The sequence below is a fragment of the Ptychodera flava genome, chromosome 15 (genome assembly GCF_041260155.1).
Source record: "Ptychodera flava strain L36383 chromosome 15, AS_Pfla_20210202, whole genome shotgun sequence".
Classification (NCBI taxonomy): domain Eukaryota; kingdom Metazoa; phylum Hemichordata; class Enteropneusta; family Ptychoderidae; genus Ptychodera; species Ptychodera flava.
In genome coordinates, this window is record NC_091942.1 from 33,763,393 (window position 1) to 33,784,839 (window position 21,447).

General features: G+C 37.0%; 1 protein-coding gene and 1 long non-coding RNA gene across 2 annotated transcripts in view; one reads left to right on the plus strand and one right to left on the minus strand.

Moving 5' to 3' along the window:
• Positions 1–21,447, minus strand: part of LOC139151958 (fatty acid synthase-like) — a 33,139-nt gene that overhangs the window by 3,079 nt on the left and 8,613 nt on the right. Inside the window, exons 4-24 of the mRNA XM_070725020.1 lie at positions 20,138–20,311; positions 19,288–19,488; positions 18,526–18,648; positions 17,085–17,787; positions 16,224–16,422; positions 14,967–15,156; positions 13,960–14,189; positions 12,955–13,450; positions 12,145–12,336; positions 10,792–11,049; positions 10,098–10,277; positions 8,469–9,735; positions 6,668–7,029; positions 5,855–6,184; positions 5,178–5,297; positions 4,576–4,698; positions 3,493–3,716; positions 3,054–3,207; positions 2,603–2,799; positions 1,813–2,059; positions 318–1,309 (exon numbers count right to left, since the gene is read on the minus strand). Coding sequence (XP_070581121.1) covers positions 318–1,309; positions 1,813–2,059; positions 2,603–2,799; positions 3,054–3,207; positions 3,493–3,716; positions 4,576–4,698; positions 5,178–5,297; positions 5,855–6,184; positions 6,668–7,029; positions 8,469–9,735; positions 10,098–10,277; positions 10,792–11,049; positions 12,145–12,336; positions 12,955–13,450; positions 13,960–14,189; positions 14,967–15,156; positions 16,224–16,422; positions 17,085–17,787; positions 18,526–18,648; positions 19,288–19,488; positions 20,138–20,311 — 6,962 coding nt within the window. The remainder of the gene's footprint in view (positions 1–317; positions 1,310–1,812; positions 2,060–2,602; positions 2,800–3,053; positions 3,208–3,492; positions 3,717–4,575; positions 4,699–5,177; positions 5,298–5,854; positions 6,185–6,667; positions 7,030–8,468; positions 9,736–10,097; positions 10,278–10,791; positions 11,050–12,144; positions 12,337–12,954; positions 13,451–13,959; positions 14,190–14,966; positions 15,157–16,223; positions 16,423–17,084; positions 17,788–18,525; positions 18,649–19,287; positions 19,489–20,137; positions 20,312–21,447) is intronic.
• LOC139151959 (uncharacterized) lies at positions 4,066–17,021 on the plus strand. Its single transcript, XR_011556520.1, has 3 exons — positions 4,066–4,430; positions 15,026–15,233; positions 16,334–17,021. It is a non-coding gene; the product is annotated as an uncharacterized lncRNA (long non-coding RNA).

Consider the following 21,447-nt stretch of genomic DNA (forward strand, 5'->3'; position numbering starts at 1 on the left):
ATTCTGGTATTATCTTTCAAGGCTATCCACAACCAGACATCATCTGCTCCAGCTTTATACACCCACTGGCACACTCAAGTCTTATTGAAAAGTAGACTTTTGACAGCTACAACAAATTATAATTTGGCTAAATCCAACATCAACAAGAACTGCAGCCCAACTTTTGCTGTGATCTAAGTCTGATTTTATCCCTATATGTAATATATCATGAATTACAAATCACAGTAATTCTTAATTACTGTTTTTCCAAATTTGGTATACAACTTTGTCATTTGATATTTTTGAAAATTGAGAATTTAAATAGAATTTGTACCTACCATAGGGTAGTCAATCCTCTGAAATTGCTGTACAAATGCGCAGAGAGCTTCAGTATGAGACTCGGCATCATTTGCTGATGAAGCCAGCTTGTCTTTGTAGTGTTGTGTGTGTACAGCAACATATGAATGTGATCCATCCAACAGTATCAACTGATCTACCAATCCAGTGCTGCACCCTTCACTTTCCAACTGTAACGCCATCTCATACGCAACACAAGCACCAAAGGAGTATCCACCCAGCTTGTAAGGTCCATTTGGTTGCATCGTTCTCATACACTCCACATAGTGCTTGGCCATGGATTCAATTGAGTCTAGCGGGACATCAGGGGTTCCCTGAATGCCGTAACATGTGCAGTTAAGTTTGGCTGCTAATTCCTCCAGTGCAGTGACAGAGCCCTCTATGGGGTGGATGATGAAAAGTGGAATTTCACTGTTGCTGACTTCATGCAGTTTTATGACACTTTGATCTTCTACAGATACAGTCTTTGTTGCAGAAGTCTGCGGAACTGTCATTTCACGGGTCTTGTCTGTTTCTTTGTCAGAATTGCCCACGGCATTTTGATTGGCAGGCCCACCAGTGGAGAGTTCTTGAAGTTTGTTTACAGTCATTAGTCTGATGTCCCGCATAGACATGATGATGTCATGGTCACGTTCAAGAGTTTGTCTGACTTCAACACCCATCAACGAGTCGAGGCCAAGATCTGCTAAGGTTGTATTGGGACTCAGTGTAGATGGATCTCTTACACCAAGGATGTGAGCCACACTGTCAACCAGACTGGCCTTAGAATCTTGTTCAGATTTCATTCCTGTAGATTTCTCTGCCAGGACAAAGCTGGACATCACTGGATGTGACTGAGCCAAGAAAGTGTCAAGTACAGACAGGCATGATGTGATACGCTGCGGTAGGGTACCTCCAACAATGACATCATTACCACCCATGTTTTCCTGCACAATACCAACATCACCAATGGCTCCCCACTGAACAGCCAAGGCTAAAAATGAAGATATACAGAAAACAGAGACTCTGATTCTCTTTATTCTATTGTAATGGTCCACTAAAATGATATTATGTGCATACAAAATATCATCCATACAGTATACATACATACATACATATATACATAAATACATACATACATACATATACATACATACATACCAGTACATACATACATACATATACATACATACATACATACATACATACATACATACATACATACATACATACATACATACATATATACACGATACTTTCATACATACATCAGACGTTTTACTTATCAGATGAGGTTCCATTATCATGAACCTATGACAAAATGTAAGTTAAAACTGATGATTTTGTAGCTCTTTCTCCTATCGTGACAGTGAAACTATATTTAGAGACAGAAAAAATCCTTGGAAAACTAAATAAAATTGCAAGTAATGAAGTCAGAAATTCTTCACGAACTTTACAAATATTCATTCCCTCTGCGTTATTATTTTTTCCACTCACCAGGATATCCATCATGGTGTCTCTTCTCACAGATTCTTTCCATGGATGAATTTGCAAATCCATAGTTGGTTTGTCCGGCATTACCACGGCCACTAACGACAGATGAAAAGACTACAAACCAGTCCATGGATTGACCACAGTGTTCTCTGGTTGCTCTGTCTAAATTCAATGTGCCAGTGTACTTGGCTGAGCAGACCGTCTGAAATGTCTCCACTGTCTGGTTTTCCAAGAAAGCATCTTTCAAAACCTGTAAATATCAATAATGCATTAGCAATCAGATTATAATTTCATGTCAGAAAGAGAACTCAGCGTAGGGTTCCAATGGCAGACATAAATACCATATTATCATATACCACCTCAATATTTTAAATCATTTCAAATGTAAACATTAAAATACTCATTCAGATGGCAGTTTTCGATACTCCGCTTTGCTTCTGATATACATGCAACTCTCAGTCATCATCTATTGCAAAAATTAGATGAAATGTAAAATTACTGACCATACATATTAAGCCGGATATCGTATTATTTTTAAAATACTTCCCATATGAAAAGTACTCTACAGAATTCCATAAGTTGTTGTTCTTAAGAGTTCTATAGAAAATGTTGCAGAAACTTTATAAACTTCCACAGAACTTCTATAAATATTTATAGAATTTCCATAAGTTACAGGATTCTATAGAATGTAAAATGTGACATAGATGAGTACACAAATGTTTGGTGTATCAAAGAAATATGTCACTTTTGATAGAATGAGAACTGTATCTGTTTTGACAACTGTAGTGCTAACCATTGCAAGATGAAATAATCCTCCAATAGGTCCAGACTGACTTGTCGTTTTGATCAGAGCATCAGCACCATCAATAGTGCTGATATCCTCTGTGGAGATGCTGACTTTCACACCATGTTGTCTCCACTGTTCAACACGTCTGCTTTGGTAACCAGTACGAATGCCAGATCTGGACGTCAACACTACATTACGCGCACCTATATGTGTGTACGTGAAAGCAAACAGAACACAATAAGTACTGTATTTGCTTTTTCAGGCAATGGGAAGTGTTGCCCTGTTATATGGCATATGTCTGTTTGATGATGATAAAGCAAGATTTTACCAACTTTCATCATAATAGTTTTTGTTGTCTAACAAATTAACTTGAGTGATAATCTCAGGAAAAATCTGTCTGACAAATTTAAATTTAAATGGTTAGGAATTATTTAAATGTGGAGGAAAACACACTGACCTCTTTCCACCAACCAGTTGGCAAGTTCAAGTCCAAATCCACCGAGTCCGCCAGTTATGATGTAGGTTTTCCTTGGATGACACATGCTACGTGCAATGGCAGGCACTTGTAAGGGTGTTGGCATGGTTACCGTTTCTTGTTCCTCTTCTCTGACCTAATAAAGGAATCAACACAACAGTCATGATGAGTTATGAGTTAACCATTGAACAAATACAACAATGAAATGGATGAGAGAAGTAAACTTTACAGTGTTAATGTGATATAAAAACTACATTCAATAGATTGCAGCATATTTTTGTATTGCATAGTGTCAACAACAGACAAGTCCCTGTAGTTTTCAGCAGTTAGATAACTATCTCAGTCTCAGTCAAAAACATTGACGTTTTATTCTTTCTACACCAAAATAAACACATCTTTTATTCTAAAGTTTGCACTGCACCTTGATGACTACTTTTCCAATGTGTTTGCCATGTGCCATGTATCGGAAAGCGCCCTCTATGTCCTCTCTATCAAAGACTGTTGTCTTCAGTGGCTTGACTGCACCAGATCTGATACCCTCGGATACAAGATCATAAACAGCCTGCCAATCATGGTTGTCTCCTTCAAACAGAGCATCTAGCAATATTCCATGGAATGTGACATTCCTCAGGAACAGTGCCATACCTAAAACATATTAAACACATGAAACAATGTAATAAATCTGTGTAATAGGACATCTGTCAAAATAGTGAAGTAAGAATGATATCAGAAAACAGGAATCACACAATGGTTTGTAAAAAGAAATACATATATGAAATGGGAGGAGGGAACTAAAAACCACTACATTTTAAATTCACCCATCTGTGAACGCAGACTGCCCATTGTGTAAACATTCTTGATCTGTAATTTAATTCTTTGATGTACTGTACATTGCCAGATACCATGAATGAAACACATGATCCAAACTGACTTGTCATCAAAATTGAATTATTCGGTATCAGTGTTGGGAAAGTTATGAATTTACAGAAATCATAAATATACCCAAAGAAGTACATTTGGGAGTTTCATTATGCTGTACCTCCTCTGTTAAAATTTCAAATAAAATAAGTTCCATCAACGACAATTTGCCTCTGTGCATGTATACAGGTACCAGTACATGAAGACTTGGAGGAGGCTACAGGCGAGTCACAGTGTACGTTGAGTATTGGGTGTGATTTAACCTTTGACCCCTGACTTCTAGCATCTTATGATATCAGAGTATCAATAAGCTTAACACACCGCTCTCGATGTAACTGAAGCTTGAACATTGCTAGACAATTTGTTGACCAGTTTCTGGTTCAAAGGTTACAGCATACTGGACCAAAAAGACTGTAAACTGTGAGTACCCATCATCAGAATGTGAGTAGCAATCATTAAGACACAATTGTTAAGGGTATATAGAATATACAGTAACTGCATGGTCAGATGAATTCAAATGGCAGGTTCTTACATCATGCATGGTTACTGACATGACTTTACGTAGACAAAGAAACCTGAATTTTACCTAGAGGTGTGTTATTGGACAAATCATATTTGCCAATTTCAAGGAAGCGACCATGTCTTGCCAGAAGTCTCAGGCTAGCTTGCAGTTTTTCTTCAGCAAGGGAGTTCAAAATGACATCAACACCTGTGAATGAAAAAGTAAATATTTACTCATCTTATCACTTTACTAACACCTCTCATCTGATACTGTACATGTCATCTGTACTTGCATAGCTGGCATATCATACTTAATCTGTAAGACTGCACAGGACCATTGCCACTATGATTGTGGCTACTACTTCAATTAGAATCGACATTTTTAAAGAGGTCCTTTGAAATTTCCTAGTGTTATTTATATAGACAGGAAGTGTATGCGTTTTTTACTAAATTAACATTAGCTACATGGTGATATATGGGACAAAATAAAATTCATTTTAATTTAATTAAATGAATTGAATGTAGAAAGTGTGTCAAGTAGCTTATGTGCAGCCTTCAAAGACAGGTATTGACAGTATAAAATGATTTACCATGCTTCAATTACCTGTGAGACACAAATCAATATATATTTGAAAAGACTGTTCTTTACACGGTAAACACATGCAGACACTGAATTCTGACTCTCACCTTTTCCTCTAGTAGCAATTATAATTTTCTGTTCAAATGATGAATCTCTAGAATTACCAAAATTCTCATCACTCAGCTGAGGAAATCTTTTCTTCAAATAGTCCTTCTTTTCCTTGGAACCTTTGAGCGATCGAAGAAGAAAATCAGAGCATAAATATTGTAAGACCATGAATATAAATGTTCTGAAATAATAAGGAGTTGAAATTTGATTAATTATATTGTTTTATGATTTTGAGACACTTCCAAAAACTTGACAAATTCAAAGTTTGAAATATCTTACAACAGCAGAGGGTGTACCTGAAGAACACTGCACCATATTCTCATTATGCTTTCTTAGGGGGTATTCCACAGCTTTCTGAAGCAACTGGACCACCTAGAATTATTTCAATTGGTAAAATAGTCCAGTGTAGACCCAGTCTCTTTCAGTGTTGTCAGAAAGTGTACTTATAATATACTGATATTTGAAAAGTAGAAATCCAACTACAAACTACTGATTGCATTGGACATAATGGCTTGAAATGAACTAGAACTTGCAGGAGATTGTTTGTACAGAATTGCCATCAAAACTTGAGCAAATTCTTAATAAATTAAACCTGAAAACTGTGAGCTGTAACCACACAGGATAGCACTATCAAGTGACTGTATTGATGTAACTCTCCAAGAGTGACATTTCTTACCGACTGTAGTGAAGACTTTACATCCATGGTGAATAGCTACTGAGATAGCAGCTTGGCCAACTCCACCTGATCCAGAATGAATGAGTACAGTCTCTCCTTTCCTGAGCTGACCTCTGACAATGAGGGCATAGTATACAGTAGCATAGACCACAGGTACCGTTGCTGCTTCTTCCATACTCCACATGTCTGGTACAGACCAGGTGAATTTCTTGTCAACGTCAACTGTTGTAGCTAGACCTTTGGCTGGTAGTAAACCCATCACACGATGACCAGTTACGTCACGGCCTGAAAATTCCATCCCTAGCAAGCAGTCCTGTAAGGCCACATCACCTGTGATGAAATCACAAAATATACACTGAAACCTAAATCAGATTAAGTCTAACTCCTGATATTATATCATGTTGAAAATTGAAATTTTCAAACTTTATTTCAGTTTAGGGAATTTTTCGACCAACCTCTTTTAAAATCAATAGGAAAAAACTTGACATCTTGCATGCTTTTAAAATTATGGAACCATTAATAAAATTTACTTGCATATTATATCATGAATATAGAACTTCACCATTTTAACTATAAACTCTACCGGAGACCAATTGAATTTGTTAATTTTCACGTAACTGAGATTGCTAAAGCCAATAGCTTCCACAATGAGCCCATAGAAGCTGTTCAAGTTTGGAGGGTGAGATTTTGGCATCAGCATTTTTACTTCAAATATTGATACATGTACATTCCTAAGCATATCCTCCTACAGTTTATATCTATGTTATCTTTTCCATTATAAATGAAAGAATACAATTAAGGAGGTTTTCTTACCTGGCAGAGCATCTGGAGGGAGTTTTCCAGTGGCTAGCATAATATCTCTAAAATTCAGTGACGCATAATAAACACTGCACATTTCCATACCGGGATCTAATTGCTCTGTGTATCTCAATGGTGAAGTTATCCACTTCAGTGACGACAGATCACCTCTTGTCAAGGTGTTGACATATGCATGGGATGTGAGAAGTGACATAGCATCTGATCTGGGTACTGCTTGATGTCTGAATGATCCCCACTGATCATCTCTGAAGACGTTCATCGCTAAATCTTGCTGGAGAAGTTTTTGTAATGTCTTACTGCCTTGGCTGATGTCTGGTAGTTGTGAGTCTTCACTGAGACTTGCATTGAAGATACACCTTATACAAAAAAAAAACAAGAATATTTTGAAATTTTGACAGATTTCATTGTACTTTTAAGTTAGTTGCATTTTACTTCACTTTTAAATTTGTCATGACTTGAAAAACCATTTAAAGAAATAATTCATTGAGTTGCGCTCTGTTGACAAATGTACAAAAATTTTCTTCAAATACAATCTACAAAAATTAACCTAACTGCTCATGTGGTTACTGAAACTGACAATATTTTTGAAGTCATTCAGTCAATTTTAAAATTTGGGAAAATTTCATTGCGTTAGACCAATATTTGAATGTTAAGGCCAGAGAAAAAAAAATCTTGTTCATCGGATTTTTTGGACCAAGTTCCAGGAGAGGAGAGCGAAATTTTTTTAATTTTTTTTAGGCCGAAGGTAAACGCGGTTCTCTGGCATTTTTGCACAGATGCAGACAAGGCAAGATAATTGTTTTCCTTTTTACCAGCAATATCTCAAACAAGAAACCCTGATACTGGTAACTGAATTCAATACTATATTTCCCAACAATAACACAGTGTTTGCACAACATATTCTGAGTATTTCAACATTCTCTCAGAATAAACTGAAATGTACAGAAAATCACTGAAATCCAACAATTCAGTATTGTCCTTTAATATTGTCCTGGTGGGACCTAGCATCTGAGTTTTTTCATTTTACTTTGACCCCATGTTTTGGCCTCTTTACCACTGTCTCTACACATTTTACACAATGGTCTAACAACACTGTACTGTGATCGGAGTGAAGTTATATAGTCATCATTCAGAAGGCTGTCTTGTACTCCACAATAGAAACAGCAAGCTTCAACTGATACTTTAACATCGACGCAACCATGTGTATTGTCATTGCCGTAAATTTTTATACTTTCGATGCAATTTTCATTCAATAGGATGAATGTCCATCTGCTGTCACGATCTTGTTGAACAAATCGCTGAACGTAATATCAGGACAAACACTGAATAGCGTCTTTGGAACTAACTGTTGGCCATCACGTCGAATGTTGGCGATCAAATTAATACTCATGATGTGACATGTACTAACCTTTACAAAACAAGGAAATTTCTGGCCAAATCGACCCACTTTGCGCCGTGATTCGTCAAATTCAGACGTCACAACAACGTGTTGGCGGTCAACTATTAAAGTCCAAACACATTCAAAATCCCGTGCCCGCGAAAACCCGACAAAGTGTAGGGCGCCACCAGCGGTTGTACTAAAAATATTTGTAATGCGGAAGTAAGAATTTGCCGCGATCAAAAAAAAAATTTCCAAATATGCCAAAGTAGAAGCGGCGATTCCGATGAACAATTTATTTTTTCTTCCTGGCGTAACGTGAAAATTTTTTTTTGTATCAAATGAAATATTTAGCTTACAGAGCACTATGTGCATTTTACAAAAGTGAAATATCAAGCATTTGTGATATTTTATTACCTAATTCTTTCACCACCAGGTTCTTGCTTCAGACAGTTTACCAATCCAGCAATACCAGAATTGTGAGTAGACTTGGCCAACAGCCACACCTTCTTGTTGCTCTGTTTCTCCTGATAGCTAGTCACAGTTTCTCTGAGTTCATCTACCCAAGCATACGTAGTATCATCGACACCCAGAATGTATGGATCTTCTGTCACTTCTGAGAACTTGCGACACAGGAATAAAGTTGAGAGGATTCCATCTGATTTCTGAGCTACTATCTCAAACCTGGCTTCTCTCAGCACAGTCTCCCAGCTGTCTTCTGAGAGAAACAGTCCATGCTCTCTCTTCACAAAATTATTATTTGAGATGTCCTCTGTCAGAATGTCAAGAACTGCTGCGGCTTTGAAGTTCTTGGTTCTCTCGTGCAATAACAGGAATCCATTATCAACCAAAGCAGCTGAGATGTTGTTGAGGATGTCAGGAATATTACCAACTCTAGCCAAGCCTTCCGCTACAATGAGATTTGACGAGGCAAGGTTGTTTGAGATGGACTCAGAGAGATCCCATTTGGCAGCTGAAATGTTGAACTGCTCAAGTTCTGCTTCTTTTGATGCCAGGATTTCTGTCGATTGCTCTGTTACTGTGTAATCTTGTGTTATCATGGGATGTGAATTCAGGGCTGGATAAATCTTACTGTATAACCCTCCTTTTCTGCCTCCAACTTCAACTATCTTCAGTTTTGTGTTTTGACTGTTCTCCATCACGATGTCAGCACAATTCTTCAGATATCGCCCTGTTGTCAAGGTGTTCAGTAGCTTGTCTGTATTCAGAGAAGGGGACTGTGTGTCTAAGATGTCAAGTAAAGTGTCTCTGAATGACTCGCTTGCTTCCAGCCTACAGACGTCATGCAAGATATTGAGCAAACCACACTGTGGATCATCCAGATATCGGTTGATATCATCTTTTATGGCAGTATCTGTCTTGTCATCCAGTAACTCATACAGGGTCTTGGAATTTGGTAGATCGATTTCGGCCAATTTGAATTTCTGACTCAGCTGGCTGACCATATCTGATACATACTGTTCACAAACTCTCTGGTACCTCTGCAACTCAGTGCAATCTGCTAGGATGTCTTTCTCCATGTAGGGAATGAAGCTGAATTCTTCCAGGGTTGGTGGAGTCTGTTGTTGTTGCCGTTTTGGTGCCACAGTTGCATGAAGTCCATGGATCTCAATGCCGCCAGCTATACACCTATCAGTGTATATACCAACATATGCATTGACTGCTATGAAAAAGAAAGCATTTGATCAAAGTCAGTGTTTTGGAAAAGGACTCACATACGTTTTGTACATATGCATGGATAGACTAGCTCTTCATCAATCATTACAACCAAAAACTTTTCACCAAGCCAGATATATTCTTCATATAATTTTAAACAAATTCCCCCTCATCACATATTCCAGAAACACTTGTCACATTTTCCCCTGCTTTTCTATTATGGCCTTCCCACCATGCAGCGGACACTACCCTGCATTCAAGTTCTAGAATCGGGATACTTTTCCAAGTGATGCCATGTGTGCAATGAATGGACATAAATTTTTGGCAGTCAAGTTATTCACAGAGAAGTTATCACATGTGTCTCTTTACCTGTACTTTCTCCATCAATGGTCCCAATCCTCTTCAGGTGTTCAACTGGATCAATTTTCACAGATCTGATTCTGGTTGGAAGTCTTAGACTCCTACCTGGCAGTCTCAGTACTTGTAGTTGTAACATTGTATCCGAGAAGGACACCCAGTTACCATTCCATTCCAACAAACCTTCATTACCTAAAATCAAAATGTTGCAACGAAAAAACTTGAATTGATTCTGTGTCATTTGAACACTGACAACATCAGTTCACTGGACAAAATACAGTGTGTAGAGTTGGCATGTGTAATAGTGGCATTACATTCTTGTAAACTTTTGCCATTTGATAAGCTGATACAGTCTGTTAGGTGATTGGTTTGTAGTTTGTCATGTGATCAGCTCATACTGTCAGATGATTGGTTCACATGCTATCATGTGACAAGTCAATACACTGAATACAGAACAGTATCCTCCTGGTATTTACATACTTGATATCAACACCTTCTAATCTGTTTGCATGTTTAGTTTCCTGTAAAGCTGAAAAGATCTGATTACTTGTGGTGTTGCAAGAGGGGCTAGGTACTTTGGGGCTGGGTACCTTGAAGCCATTCACAGCATCAGGAAGCTAAAGTAGAAAACATAAAGTGCAACTATTCTAGAGAATGCAAACTTAAAGCTTTCTTTTTTGTAGCATTTCAGAAATTAATTTCTCACCGGAATTCTTTGCTTGTAGAATTCCTTGAAAGGTAGGGCCATAGTCGTACCCTCTCAATCTCAACTCTTTGTAGACATCACCTGAAGACAAATCTGGCAGTTCATCTTCAAAGTTTATGACTTCATCTTCCAAGTTTTGTAAAATACTGAGTGGTTCATCGGCCAATTCTATCTTCCCTGACACGCACAGTTGATTGCTCTCAGAGACTTCAAACTTTCCAGTAGATGGGGCTAGGCACACTTCCAGTGTCACTTGTCCTGTAAAAGTCAATGCAAGTGATGGGCTAATGAGCTTGATCTCTGAAACAGGAACTTCCCCTATAAAAGCCGGATTATTGTAAATCTATGCAAATGTCAAAAAGCCACACTACTGATCGGACGTGCCGTGTTTGGTCCCAGAATCCCATAAATTTGCCGTGTTTCAGGCGTTCATTGTCATTGAATCTTGCATATGATGTCTATGAATATACTAGTATAGCAACTAAACTTGAGTCAAAAATAAACTGAAAAACATTTCCGTTCTTTGTCGGAGAATGCATGTTTCATAATGTGTTCCCTGTACGACCATTTGACCCCTCTTTTGCACATGTCATGAAAATGCCCATCATGATTATTCAGATTTCTCATACGGTCAAAGCGATTGCTATGAGAATTCTAAAACTCCCGTCCAGTATATGCAAATGGCTGCGTCATCAGTAATTCTCCTATTGTGCACCCATGGCCCTGTAACTTCCCGTTTAAGCATATAGTGTAGCCTTTAGCTTGGTTTCTCATACTATAGCTACTTCAACTTATTCACAGTAGTTACAATGTATTCAATGCAACAGTATGGTAAAATACATAAAGAATACATTTTTTAGCGAAGAGACAGCTTTCTGAAGACATGTCTATACTGTTTGAATGCTCAATTATCAAATGTTGAGTAAACTACAGACGGGCAGTCGGCCAGTGTAACAAAAATGTTTCAATCACCTCAGAGATTTTTAAACGCACATGTGAATTTTAGTCTTTCACTCTTTAGGGTCAAATCATTGAGCAATGATTCAATTAATAATGGACATAAAAAGCAGTATACAAGCTATGTAAAATTATCATACGTAGATAGGATGAAATTTTCATTGGCTCGAATTCAAGTGCAAAATAACAAAATGCAATGATTTTATAACTAAACTCTACACACAGAAACCATTAGGTCTTGTTATCCTGAGTGCCATTTACCGGTATTGTTGATCACTGAACTTTTTTAATTATCTCACAACAAATACCCTAGTCTGATGTCAAACTCAGTTGAGATAAAGTTTTGTGCAAAACAAATTGTTTTATCAGTTTAAGACTGATTTGATATGAACTTACCTTGACTAGGCAAGATAGTTGCTCTGTGTATGGTTACGTCTTCAAAGATGACAGGCAGTTGCTCATATGGCAAACCACGCAATTTGGCCACAGTCCTCCATGCCAGTACCAGATACCCTGTAGCTGGATACAGTACTCTGCCATCAATGCAGTGACCTACCAGATAACTATCAGGTGACTCTGTACCAATGTCTGCATGGTAATGGATTACAAAGAAATCACAAGACAGTTGTTAATGATGGTTTGAATTGGTATCTTCCATCTTGGTCATTGCATTGTACCCATATGTACATTTTAGACTGTATTACAGGGCCATTGGGGTAGAAAGGTTATATCTGAACTGAATGCTTTCATGATGTTGAGTTATTACAAGATATATTATTTTTCAACTTAGAATTTACTCCTCTCTCCTGAAGACTAATAAAACAATTTCAAATACATCATTTGTTGAGCAATCCCATCTTAAAATCAGATTTTTAAAAAATGCAGATTACAACTTAAAAACAATTTCAAGTTCTTAAACTAAAAATGTCAATATTTTGGAGGGTTCAAAATATTCTGTCAAAATAAAAACACAAAATTTTTGGAATTTTATTTCTCGTTTGCAGCTTCCCCTACAAATACTAATAAGAAAGCGCGCATCTGTGCATACATCAACAAATGCAGTGTAAAAATATGACTGTTTAGGGGTACCCTAGCATACATAATGATAGTTTAACTGCTACTGGAGTCATACAATGCATATGTGCTGATGTATGTACTCAGAGTGCATTGGTATTTGGTTTAACTTTCAAATGAAATGACGCTTACCAACGGTGAAGGATACAACTGCATTAGTTTGTCCACTGCCGGATGTAAACTGACTTGCTGTAGGTACATCCCATTGCTGGGAATGATCCCATTGAATCAACGGAGCAATGGATGGTGTATTCCTGGACACCGGATAGTCCACTTTGGGGAAGATATTACTGACGAGGGTTGTCATTCCATTCATGTAGCACTTTCCAATACTGGATAGGAAAAATTCCAGATTATCTGGATGGGATCTCTTCATCAGACCGATGAATGCACATTTTGGGCTGAGGGATCTTTTCAGAATGGCTTGTAGCAGACAGTGCGGTGACACCTCTATGGTGACTGCATTATCTGGTACATGTGACAAAGCTTCTTGGAAGAGGACTGGACTGACAAGATTGTTGACATGGTAGGCAGCAGAGCTGTACTTAGCCAGTGTAGTATCCCAGTTTTCTTCCGGAATAGATGAACTTATCCATCTTGAACTCCTCAGGCGAGGTTCTTTTATAACCTGTGTTAAATGCAAAGAAAATCCGATGTAGATGCACAATCAAACCATATTTCAAGCAAAGATTTGGCAGTTCTTGACGAGTTCTCAAATTCTCTTGCTAGTTCCTGATATCTAAATAGCAAAATAAATTAATAAAAATATCAAACTGTTTTCTAATTGAGCCATGAAGTCATCTAGAAGATTCCCCAAACATTTTAAGCCGGAATTTTAACTAAACTTTCCACTTTTATGACAGCTGCATATATGTATATCTGAGCAAAAAGTTTGAAACCAAGAGAAAAATCAATTTTAACTTTTGTTTGATTACTGCAAAGTTAAGAATCCTTCTGATGACACAATAATATCTAGCAAACGAAGCGACTGAAATTTCTGTTGTGACTTAATTACTCAACAAACGTGGATGAATTTTAGGATGTTTTGGTTTACAGCCCATACAACAACTCATGAAAACTATACAGTCAAGTTTTTTCACAAATGGAAAAGAGGGTACGTATGCTCTAATTACTTGCCTTATCCAGTGCTTCCCTGAGCCTTGGCGCAATCTCTACCATGTAATAGGAATGGAATGCCACACCTGAACTTTTCACCTCTTTAGCAAAGATACCTTTGACCTTCAGATTGGCTACAAAGTCTCTGACACTGTCTGTTGGTCCTGATATTGTGACAGTGTCTTCTGCATTGTGACATGCAGCCACCACACCTTCAGGACACATTTGTTTGGTTTCTTCCCATGTCAGACCTGCAGACAGATAAACAAATGTTGAAGAACATTATGCAGTATGTAACAATGTAGGGCTGACACAGTTCAATTATCACGCTGATACCATAATTATGATGTGTGTACATATTGTAGAAATATGACTTACTTTAAAGGGCTATAAGCATGTCTATCTTCAGTTAATTTTCACTCAACTTCATATTTTTGAAGTTTCCCTATGATTGGCTGAAGCAATCACACAACTGTCTGTACAAGTTCACACATGGCCGTTTCCAGACCTTAGCAAAATTCACCAATAGAAATGTTGAGTATCTTTCTAATGTTAGCACACTTTTTGTTTTATTTTTGATGCTTTTTCACATAATTAATCTCTCTGTAAAGAAATTAACATCAGGTGACTTTTCTTCATTCAGAGCACAAAAATCAGCAATTTGGTGACTTTTCTTGATTTAGAAATCTACAATCACAGAAATCAGCAATTTGAGATCCATGTTTTTCACGTACAGCAATATATTGGAAACCAATCTGATCAAAACAAGATATAGACTAGAACAGGCAAACAGATATAATCTCTAAACCTGATTCCAATCAGATTGATAAAAATCTTTAATAAGTGTACATCCTTGATTGAAAATAATTTAGCATCTGATGCTTTCAATTGAAAAGATTGAGAGACATCCCCTCGCTATCATGCTATCACTTTGACAGTGCACTGTTCTTAACATGAGCTTGTTTTAGGATCTCATCTGTTTCATCCAAGGAAGACAGATGTTTTAAAGACTAGGTTTATACACTTACCGACTGCGGCCATTGCACCAGAGGGCAGTTTTGCATCCATGACACATTTTCCTCTCCAGTAGGCTGCAAGGACTGTCTCCTCAGCTGTAAGACAACCATCGGCATAACCACATCCAAGTTCACCGACAGAATGACCAACAATACCATCTGGTTCAATACCAAGAGCCTTCAGTAAATCTACTAATGCCACCTGGGATAATAGGGGAGTAATGACAATGTTGTGACCAAAATGTATCCATGGAAATAATTATTCTTTTTGACAACAACGTAAGTCTTTTTTTGTGATGCAGTCAAGATATCATACTATAATACTATAAAGTGACTATTACTGTATCCAAACTTATCTGTGAACTTTGCATTTCAGCAGAAAAAAAATTGCAGTTCACTGGCAAAGACAATTCTTGAAAGTAAATGCTGCTTATCATTGGTAAATTATATTTAACTATGATTTACCATTATTAGGGTCACACCACCATGTACATATGGATTATGTCTACTTAACATTTAACATTTAAATGGTCGTCAATCATAAAAACTGACGATTTTGAAATGCACTTCCAGAGTTTTGGTATAATTGATACCAAAACTGTAATCAATCCCCCTCCCCTCAAAACAAAACTTCTTAAGGCAAAATATGTTCGGCAAAACTGCTCTTTATTATGTATGGAGAATACCATCCTGTCTTTAACACATATGTTGTACAAAATCTACATATGAATGTAAATAAACAAATCGTATGTTTACACTTTTTCAATGTTCAAAGTAGTCATCTTTTCAAAATAGTCTATATTCTTTTATCAGAGTTCACAATTATGTTTTTTTCTTTTAGGTGTGATTTTCTTCATGGCAGGACACAACATGTGCAAAACACAGGCAGATAGTTTGAAAGTGTTGATCTATCATGAATTTTGGGGGGATACAAATACATCAAAAAGTTCCAAAAAAGACAACTTTCATAATTTTGCAACAGACACGTCATTACTCCAGGTCATGACTTGTAGCAATTTCAAGTGTTGCAATTAAAATATTGTATTTGTATATGGTTTCACAGTCTAAAGTTAATATTATCTTATTTTATCTTTTGCTACAGAGAATATTTATTACGATTTTGATTCACACAAAACAAATTGGGGTTGTACCCGCGTCCCCTAAACTATGGAATTATGTTTCTACTGTGTCAGCTTTTATGATCTTTGGCCCCTATACTCTCACACAAAATGTCCATACTTTCAAAAGAAACCTGACAGAAAATTTTACCTGAATGACTGCTAAGCCTACAAATGACTTGATAACATCTTCATATTTTTCATCACAATCCATCAACATCTCATAGACATTAATTCCAGTACTTTTCAATGTCTCTGTAGACTTCATGACAGATTCTCTGAAGATATCAAGCTGAAGGAGATCTCTTCCCATGCCTTGCCACTGTGTACCCATACCAGAAAATATATACCTGACAAATGAGAAGATATGACGAGAGACAGTTGAGAGTATTGCCATTGTTATTCAGGACCAGGCTGAAGGGCTGATATTCTATCAATACCCACTTTGTTATTTCAGAATAAAATGTTTTGTCCAACATGGGTGAAAACTTTCAAAATGAACCCACATATATAGGCAGTAGGCTATGAAAATATTGTAAAAATTTATGTTTCAATATCTATCCCCAAGACACATCCTACCTTAGGTCATGGTATGAAGTGATTATTTTAAACGTGAGCAAATACATGTATTGCTGAAAATTTTCATAAGCAAAGTTCAGTATCCAAACAAAGCATATGACAGTCACAGTGATTTTTCATATTTTCAATTGCGTGCATAAGATACTGAGATTCTACTCTGTTGAATGTATACCTTGTATGTATACTGAATTCGATTGACTCCATCATTTTGGTGTCTAAAGGGACAAAGCCGGCCATTTTCCATGAATTTTGTTTGATGCAAGATACTACTCATATTGTATGACATGTTGAAAGATACTGAATAAATGGGTGACCATCCATATGGTCATATGGTTTTAGACAAATTAAATAAAACCAGCGCGAAAATGAATTAATGGTCATGACGAAGATTTGCACTTTTTGTACACAAAGTAAAGGTGTTAAGTTCATTTACCATATTGGTCTTTTCTCTACATTGGTAACTTGTTGGATTTCTTGAATTTCATTGCTACTGTTTAAGATGATGTAACCCCTGAATGGAAAACCACTGACAGGTTGATTGGCAACTTCATTGATAAGTGATGCAAAGTCACTGTTTGTCTTGTAATCTTCAACTTTCTGCAACAACGATTCTACGGCATCTTGGGTTCTGCCACAGCATGTGAGTAGTCTCATATCACTTCTTGGATTTGCAAGATTTTTGCTGGTGTTAGGTCTGAGAATGACATGGACGTTTGATCCGCCAAAACCAAATGAGTTGACCCCAACAAGTCCATCTGGAAATTCCGTTGCTTCATCTACAACTTTCATTCTGCCTTCTGTGAGAGCTGGAATTTCAGGATTGGCTTCATTAAAATGCAAGTTAGGTGGTATGACCCCCTTTTCCATCGCTAGAATTATTTTAGCAATGGCTGCAAGTCCTGCCGATGGCTCAGGATGACCCATATTGGACTTTACGGAACCAACTAACAATGGATTATCTACATCACGATCTTGACAGAAGACTTTGTCAATGCTGTTCATTTCTTGTGGATCACCAACTTTAGTTCCTGTACCATGGGCTTCCACATACACCACTTCCTTGGGATCTATGTCGGCTTCTTTGTAGACTCTTTCCAGAAGATTCCTCTGCTCCATGCCGGAAGGAAAAGTGACACCTACAGCCAAAGATATTATTCCGGTCAGACCACACATTTTCTTGAACAACATCGAACAAAGCTACGTGATTATCAATGCTGTATTTATACCCTCTCTGTAAAAACTGTAAATTATAGGGCACATAACACAGTCCCTTAGAAGAGGGGTTTCAATGTGCATGTGTTCTGATATACTTTAAAGCTTCGACATTTTAACCTTGATATGCCTTCAAGATACACACAATGTCTTGGCATGTTGTATGCACATTGACTTCCCTGACTAAGATACTCGGTATGATTGTATTTTCACTGAGGCAATTCTGCAACTGAAACATCACTGTCTTCAGTCAGTTTCAAGGGATATGACACTCTGAACTTTTGATGAAATTTATCATTGTTTATGATCACTTTATCACAAATTCTATTTGGAGTGACATTATGTTACCCTCCTGTATGAGTGAATCAGAACAAAGTTGCACATGTGTGATGCAACAACACACATACATGCCAATATTATTGGTATATGATGATGAAAACAATCAGTAACTTTGTGCCAAAATATTACGCACTTATGCATGGCATTATGCAAATATCTTTCATCACTGTTATTTAAAAGCGATTTTGCTTTTGTTAAGTGACAGCAATAAGACAGGACAGCCAGTGATGGGCCATCATGACATCACTCCTGTGAAGTTTACTATTGATCATTTATGTTGATCATTCACCTCATTCCAATATCACAACTCATCAATCCCTTACCTTGTTCTTTGTAGCCATCTGTATTTGTCCCACTATGCACCACCTCACAGTAGACTCTCTTAGCAACTGGAGACTTCATCAACAACACAGCAACACATGCCTCTGATCGACAATATCCATTTCCTGAAATTTACGGTGGTTGCAATGAAAATGGTATATTACCACATTGTTACACAACCATTGTTCTAGTCTACCGGTATATAATCATTCGCTGACTTGAAATCAAAGAGTCATAAATATTTTGGTTTTTTATCATTTGCAAGTCAGGAGTGTAGTTCAATAAACAATTATACAGAGATGCATGAGACCTTGTATGCTTCTGTTGCTTAGCAGGACACATCTCACAACACAGATACAAGACAAATGGCAAACCATCTACATAGTTGGCACTATAAATTCACTTAATACTTTAGTTGAACTCAGTCTCTACTACTTTCTTACAGAACTTGACTTATATTACATGTTTGGTAACAAGCTGGTATTTCAAAGTTTTGAGATATCTTGCAAAGTAGTGAAAAAACATTTATTGTGGGAGTAATACACTGTATGCATCTATGGATGATATTTCTTCTAGTATTAAAACTATTAATCAGGTACCAGGATGTATATTCCTTGAACATTTACAAAACTGACACTTCCCACCTACCAGTGTGAATTACGGTTGGGAATAGAGTTAGGCTAAGTGCCAGGTTGGTAACACTGATTGGGTCGGGGAATCATACAGAAAGATCCATACTGACATATTTTTAAGAATATATTTACCTTGTACATCAAATGATTTGCATGCTGCATCTGGTGAGAGCATACCAAGTTTCATAAACTGCACCGAAGTGTTGGGTTTTAAATTGATATTCAGACCAGCTACAATGGCAGTATCACACTGACCACTACGGATAGCGTGTAATGCATGGTCCATGGCAAGCAGACTGGAGGAACAGGCAGTATTTAGCTGATAACTTGGTCCTGTAAACAAAATATCAAACTTCAATGAAACTGTATTGATTAACACAGTTTAAAAATTATGACAAAAAACACTCACATTGAAGTTTTTTATTTTTCTTCCAGCTATTTTAGACTACAAACAATTTCGTTTATATCCTTGTGATTGTTGTCGCCACTAAAAATATACATGTAAGTGTAACACAATCTTTTTTCTATCACACATCATCAAGCTTTTACATTACTGTTGTTTAGCAATACACACGTAAGCTGTGTAAACGTTGGCATGATGTCACGAGGTGATGTCTCAATATTGTAAACATTTAATCAATGTAAACTTTTGATTAAATTCGAACTTAATTGGAACATTAACAGAAGACATGAAATAGTTATTGGAAAATCTTCAACATGGCCCTTCTTGGTGTCAATTTCAACCATAAAAAGGCAATTTGTGAATGAATTTCCCAGATCAAGTGACACTGTGGTTACTGTACCAAACTCAAATGTTATAATTAGAGAATTATAAACATTCATTTAAATACAGAAGTTGAGTTTGTTTCAAAAGAATTTAACTCAAATAAATAATTTAAATACAGAAGTAGAATTTGTTTCAAAAGAATTTAACTCAAATAAATAATTTGTTACTGTTTGTGAAGAATCAACAAAAACTTACCTTTAAAATCAAAGAAGTATGATATTCTATTAGCAAACATTGCAGGACAACATCCTGTCATACTGTATCCTAGCAACAACTCTGGATCACTGGCAAACGCTTCCATGGATTCTGTACCACTGGCACCAACAAACACACCAGTGTTTGTACCTCTCAAAGTCTGCGGATCAATTCCTACAAGATCCAATGACAAAGTGAAATGCAAAGACTCACTTCTCAATAATTATTTGACAATTAGAGATATTTTACTCATTTCATTCAAACATTAATTCCTTCATGATTTTTTGAGCAATTTTCTACTGAGAACTATAAATGTCAGATACCTCAGCTCTGAAGACTGCACTAAGGGAGACAGAACGTAACACAAGTGATGTAATTGATGTGTCGAAGGCTGTAGTTTAGAATTTAATAATATACCTTGATGTCCTATCATATCCAAACAACAAACAACACTGTTTGTCACGTCCCAAAGTGTGCAAAAACTAACTTAAATCATGTTTTAATATTTCATATTGGGTGTGCTCAAAACTTTTAAACATCCTTCAACAGTTGAGCCCAGTCCACTGCACAACCTAGGCTGCCAAAATAAATTTTAGGGAGATCAAGATTGGGCAAAGCAATTATTCTTTAAAGAAACCAGCGTTCTCACCAGGCCGCGATTCCGCTACATTCTCGCGTATATTTCTATTTTGTCGCAGATTTCTGGCCCGTGAGTGCCAATAGTGACGCGCCTTTGAAATTATAAACTTTCGTGGAGCCAGCAGTATGAACATAGACGTCTCTTTTTTTCCATGCTTCGATCAATTGGCAAAATTTGTAGCTTAGCTGGCAACCAAAATGTCACGTCAAAATGTGATGATTGTTTACAAACATCATAGAGATATGTTTCCTAATCTAAATAGATGCCATAGCACCGACTCGGCTTGTTCCTTCTGCTGACTGTGAGAGGGGATTTAGTGTGCAAAACAACATAACTCATGACAGAAATCAACTTGGAGTTGAACGGCTGGACACTCTAGCAACTATTATGGTAGAGGGCCCCGAAATGGACTTTCACACTGGAAAGAACAAAAGTCCCATAGACTTTTCATTAAAAGGCACTGATATTCAATATCAGTTGATATGTTTACTGAGTGTTTATAAAAATGTTGTTAAGCTGAATGAGTTGATGAGTCCTTTATTTTTTCCATACATAGAATAAGGTTCATATTTGCAGTTTGACTTTTTAAAGATATTTATATATTGTCTCACAAAAATCATCTGTTGTCCCGCTTTTTTTTGGTCAGCGGGACAAAATGTCCCACAAATTT